Consider the following 5,937-nt stretch of genomic DNA (forward strand, 5'->3'; position numbering starts at 1 on the left):
TTTGCGCACCTCTCCTTTAACCCATAAAACAGTGAAACACATAGATTACTCCCTTCAATTGTTCAATAAACATTTTCATATTCACTAAAAAATCATTTTCTGAAAACTGTGTGATCATCCATACCCGTGTTGACGTGTCAGCATCTCATTGGCCCCATGACTTTTCCTCTATATCTTCCCCATTAAGCCTCAACAAACCCTCTCCCCATTTTACCCCTAACCACCATCTCCCACAGCTCCAAAACACAAATGGCAAAACCGTAATTAAACCCTTAAACCTGTCCATTTAATTCATGCGGTATATACACAGAATTATAACAGTCTTTCTCTCTCTACGAAACCCACTACCCACTTTCCTCTTTATCAATCTTCAGCTGACGTTTTCACCCTCATATAACATCCAAAATCCAATCTTTTTCACAAACCCATTAATATTTTGCCAAGATTTCCAATACCCATGTTTTAGTTTCTCCAATAATCACTTTCTTGATCACAAATTTTGAATCTTTTGGTTAAAAATTGGTAAAAATTCAATTTTTTTTACAAACCCATCAATATTTTGCCAAGATATTGAAAACCATGTTTCAATTTCTCTCATAATCACTTTCTTGATCATAAATTTTGAATCTTTTGGTTAAAAATGAATGTTTTGCCGGTCAAATCGCTGCCGGTGGGTTACCGGTTCAGACCCACTGATGAGGAGCTTGTGAATCATTACTTGAGGTTGAAGATCAATGGATCTGATAAGGAAGTTAGTTGTATTCGTGAAGTTGATGTTTGCAAGAAAGAGCCTTGGGATTTACCCGGTTTGTGTTTTTATTATTTAATTATTATTATTATTATTGTTATTGTTATTATTATTATTATTATTATTATTATTATTATTATTATCTTTTTGTGGGTGTTTCAAGATTTGGAATCTTGCTAATTTAGGGATAGTTTTGGAATTGATTATTATTAAGGTATTAAATTAAATTGACTGCAGATCTGTGTTGCAGAACTCTCGCTAGACGGTAGTACGGTGGGGTACCAACTAGTGATTAATCGGATAAATAGGATTGGAATTTTTATGTAATTTATATATGTGTATATATGGATATATGCAAGGGATCATGAGAGAACTAGAAAACTCCAGAGTATATATGCAGTACTATATAAAACATATATATATATATGTGTGTGTGTGTGTGTGTGTGTGTGTGGTATATACTGCATATATACAGAATATATTACTTCATATATGTAAGATTGTAAGTACTATATAATACGGAGTACATATATGTGGTATATGCTGCATATATACAGAATATATTACTTCATATATGTAATATGAAGTTCTCTAGTTCTCTTAAGAAGAATGAGTTTTTTTATGATTTTGTTTATATAAACCATGATCCGATTGCCTTTGAAAAAGTAATAGTAATAATAATAATAATGTTAAAAAAAGTATGATTTTTGACCGTTAATGTTACCGATTAGTGAAGATTAAATCAGTAACCCACCGATTAGCGACTAGTTGCGGATAAGTTGCTGACTAATTCTGGTTTTTATGATGCTGTTGCAGATTTGTCAGTGATTGAGTCGATAGACAACGAGTGGTTCTTCTTTTGCCCAAAGGATCGAAAGTACCAGAACGGACAGCGATCTAATCGCGCTACAGAGTCTGGGTACTGGAAGGCTACTGGAAAAGATCGAACGATCAAGACGAACAGGGGGGGTAATGTGATCGGGAAGAAGAAGACGCTCGTGTTTTACACCGGACGAGCACCTAAAGGCGAAAGAACTCATTGGGTTATTCATGAGTATTGTGCTACTGAAAAAGAACTCGATGGTACTCAACCTGGACAGGTGTGTGATATGTTGGTATTTTGATTTTTATATAAAGTTTGAAGCTATAGTTATTAATCATGTTCTTGTGAATTGGGCTTTTTATATTTATATAAAGTTTGAAGTTTTGGTTATTAAAATGTTCTTGTTAAGTGGTTTTTTTATATATGAAGTTTGAAGCTTTAGTTATTATTCATGCTCTTGTGAATTGGGTTTTTTATATTTATATAAAGTTTGAAGCTTTGGTTATTAAAATGTTCTTGTTAAGTGGTTTTTTTATATATGAAGTTTGAAGCTTTAGTTATTATTCATGCTCTTGTGAATTGGGTTTTTTATATTTATATAAAGTTTGAAGCTTTGGTTATTAAAATGTTCTTGTTAAGTGGTTTTTTTATATATAAAAGTTTGAAGCTTTGGATATTAAACATGTTTTGTTAATTGGGATTTTTTTTCTTTTAAATTTGAAGCTTTGGTTATCAAGCGTGTTCTTGTTAATTTTGGTTTTTATGTATAGAGTTTGAGTCTTAGGTTATTAAACATGTTGTTAATTAGGATATTTTTTTTAAAGTTTGATGCTTTTGATTGTTAAAACATATTCTTGTTAGTTGTGATTTTTATATGAAGTTTGAAGCTTTTATGCATAAAGTATTGAAATTTGTTGTAAATTTGCAGAGCCCATACGTGCTTTGTCGCTTGTTCAAGAAGAGTGATGGTGAAAATGGTGACATTGTTGATGTTGATCATAGTGATGCATCACCTCTTTCTGCTGTGAAATCTTCTACTGAAGATGTTCCATCAGAGCTCGTAACTCCGGTTTTGACCGGTCAACCGAACCAGCAACCTTCAAGCGTTCCAGCTTTGAAAATGGAAGATTTTGAGAAAAACGATCAGTTTCTTTATAATCTCCCAAAATATCAAATGGTATGTTCATGAGTACTTTAGTTATTTACTTATCTTGATTATATTTTCTTGATTTCTTGATTTTGACTTTGATTTCGAATATATATTTAGCCGGAAGACTTTGATCTAGAAGAAGCTCTAAAAACTTTTTGTGACGAATCGCCGGAACATTTCGATTCAAAAATGTTCCCCCCTATGCATTCGCAGATGCAATTTGCAGAACTTGGTCCTGCATATTTTAATAACCATGGAGTTATGAACTCTGGAAATGAAATAAACGGAATGCACAATCAATCGGAGAAGGATGATATTGATTTCTGGAGCAGTATGTTAGTTGAATCAGATCAGCTTTCTTTGAACGAGTCTGGTTATAATGGTGGGTCGGTTGCTCAAGCTTCAGTTCCTGAAGTTCATGTTAAAGAAAATGAATATAGTGGCGAATCAGACGGTGAAGTCATGCAAATACGAGGAATCATGTCAATGCAGGTAAATTATTATTATTATTATTATTCATTGCATGCAAACAAAAATTTATGCAAGTAAAGTTTTTTTAGCGAGATACTAATTGTTATGACAAAAATATGAAAATTTGTTACATATTTAGTTACAACACACTCGTAAGATATTGTTTAGTTACTAAATAAACCTTGGTTACATGTTTTTTGTAGCCGATAAGTAGAGGTATCTCTTTCCAGCCTGAAGTTTTTGAAACCGACGTTGGTCAAAATATTGTGGTCAAAGCCGATTCTTGCAGCAGCACCAACAGTGAACATAATTACGATACAGGAATCAAAATAAGAAGCCGCTCGACACAGAGTGTTAATAATGGTGCAAACTTTAACAGTCAAGGAACTGCACCGAGGAGAATCCGTTTGCAGAAGAACCTACAAGCTGGCCCAGTCACCACCCGTGCTGATAACGAAAACGAACATGAACTGAATCCAATTAAGGTAGTTTTCAAGTTTTCAAGATGTTAGCAAGTTTTTTAAGGATTTATCAAAATTTCAAGATTTTATCAGATTTTATTAAATTTTCAAGATTTTAACACTCCCATGAAAAAGGTTCGATTTTGAAACTGGGATTTGCAGGAGAAAGAAAACCAAGGATTTTTTTTGTCAAATTTTCAAGATTTTATAAATTTTTTTAAATTTTATTAACTTTTCAAGATTTTAACACTCATGAAAAAATTTTGATTTTGAAACTGGGATTTGCAGGAGAAAGAACCAAGGATTTATCTTTTTTTTTAATCAAATTTTCAAGATTTTATAAATTTTTTAGATTTTATTATATTTTCAAGATTTTAACACTCCCATGAAAAAGTTTTGATTTTGAAACTGGAATTTGCAGGAGAAAGAAAACCCAACTGCTAGCGATGCTGTTTCCACAATTCATGAAGGATGTGATCAAGATTTGGTTTCCCATGTGAAGCCGAAAGCGGACTTTGTTCTCGGAATCCGTGTGCATATGCATAAGGTGCTTGTGCTTCTGGGCTTGTGTGTAGCAGGTGTAGGGATTGTTAGTTTGTGGAAGTGTTTTTAACATATTATGGAGTTTTGTAGGATTATATGTGACTGATTAGTAGGCTTTGTTATGTTTATAGGACGTGTTTGCCTTTTTCTGACTTTATTATATGTTGGTGGTTTGTAAATGAGTTGAGCCCGAGCTTTTTTAGTCTAGTTTTTTCATAGTTTATGTATATTAAGCTCGGCTTTTTTTTTCTCAATTATAATAAAGTTGTAACTATATTTATATGGTTATGAGGCCGTTTACACTCGTGAATCTATTTAAAAATTTTAAACCTTTTACTAATGAGGTCGTTTAGACTCGCGAATCTGCTTACGAAAACTAAACATTGCTCGTTGTTTGAATGATAAAAGATATAATGATATGTGACTGGTTATTGTGAATTAGAAGGCTTTGTTATGTTTATAGGACGTATTTATTTTTTCGACTTTATTAGATGTTGGTTTGTAAATGAGTTGAGCCCGAGCTTTTTAAGCTAAAAGGTCTGGTTTTCTTGTTTTATGCGTCGTAAACTTGGCTAGTTGGTCAATTCTAATAAAGTTGTAACAATATTTATATAGTTTTGAAGCCGTTTAAGCTCGTCAGTCTGATTAAAACTTTGAAACTTTTTACGAGCCAGGTCAGGCCATCATACGTTCATAAGTACCTTGGCTTACATAATTACACTCAGTAGTGTTCATGTTTAAATAATAAAGATATGTGACTGATTATTCCGTGTTCTTTGTTTAAATGATAAAGATATGTGACTAATTATTATGAATTATTATACTTTTTATGTTTATATGACGTATTTACCTTTTTCTGACTTTATTATCTGCTGATGGTTTGTAAATAAGAGGTCTGGTTTTCTTTATATGTCATAAACTTGGCTTTCTGTCAACTCTAATAAAGTTGTAACTACATTTATATAGTTCGTTTAAGCTTGTGAACCTTATTAAAAGTTTACGAGTCGGGTCTGGCCATTATACATTCATGAGTAGCTTGGCTTACATAGTTACACCCATGGTATCCTTTGTTTGAATGATATTATGATAAAGATATAAAGATATGCACTTTTGTAAAGATTAGATTAGGCCAAAAAGCTTTATAAAGATGGTCCATTACTTGGTTTTGTCACATCACGTGCCATTTTATCTTTATTCAGTGAATATTCTAAATTACAATTTTAAAGTCCTAAAGTAACAATATGATAATGTAAAAGGAGTTGCTAAATTTAGGCAAAAAAGAGGTTTATTAGTAAAAAAGACAATAACACATGGAGCCTAAATACACTTTTGTTTTGTTGTCACATGAGTGCCAAATAATTGTATAGTTAATATTCATGTTAAACTAAACATAAAAAGGTTACATGATATTAGTGTTAATTTGAAATGTTGTATTTTCAGGTGGAAGTATGCGACGTAAAATATGAGTGATAAAAGAAACAGTTCTCTAAACTTTGTTGACATGAAGGGTTCCGATGGTCATTGCTCGAAGAAGGAAAATTTATTAAGTAGTTGCTGATTTTATTCGGTGTGTAATTGTGTAAAGTTTATTTCAATAAATATTTTAAATACGAGACTCCATGTTGCGAGTTGGGTGCTCGTTTGTGTTTCAGTCTTGTAGTGTGTTATATGTTTACTATATTACGACATAGCTATAAATTTTTTAAATTGGTTATTAAGTTTTGGTGTTCTGATATCTATC

At 32.1% G+C, this 5,937-nt stretch overlaps 1 protein-coding gene across 1 annotated transcript; it reads left to right on the top strand.

Annotated features, from left to right (window-relative positions):
• Nucleotides 1-581: 581 nt before the first annotated feature.
• On the top strand, nucleotides 582-4,310 carry LOC143560015 (NAC domain-containing protein 91-like). Its single transcript, XM_077048423.1, has 6 exons — nucleotides 582-806; nucleotides 1,565-1,848; nucleotides 2,500-2,748; nucleotides 2,839-3,213; nucleotides 3,396-3,677; nucleotides 4,075-4,310. Exons 1-6 carry the CDS (start codon nucleotides 641-643, stop codon nucleotides 4,264-4,266), a joined length of 1,548 nt encoding a protein of 515 aa, XP_076904538.1. The 5' UTR covers nucleotides 582-640; the 3' UTR covers nucleotides 4,267-4,310.
• The last annotated feature ends 1,627 nt before the right edge of the window (nucleotides 4,311-5,937 follow it).

The sequence above is a fragment of the Bidens hawaiensis genome, unplaced genomic scaffold (assembly GCF_021521415.1).
Source record: "Bidens hawaiensis isolate Kalapana, Puna unplaced genomic scaffold, B.hawaiensis_p1.1 tig00020148_1, whole genome shotgun sequence".
NCBI lineage: Eukaryota > Viridiplantae > Streptophyta > Magnoliopsida > Asterales > Asteraceae > Bidens > Bidens hawaiensis.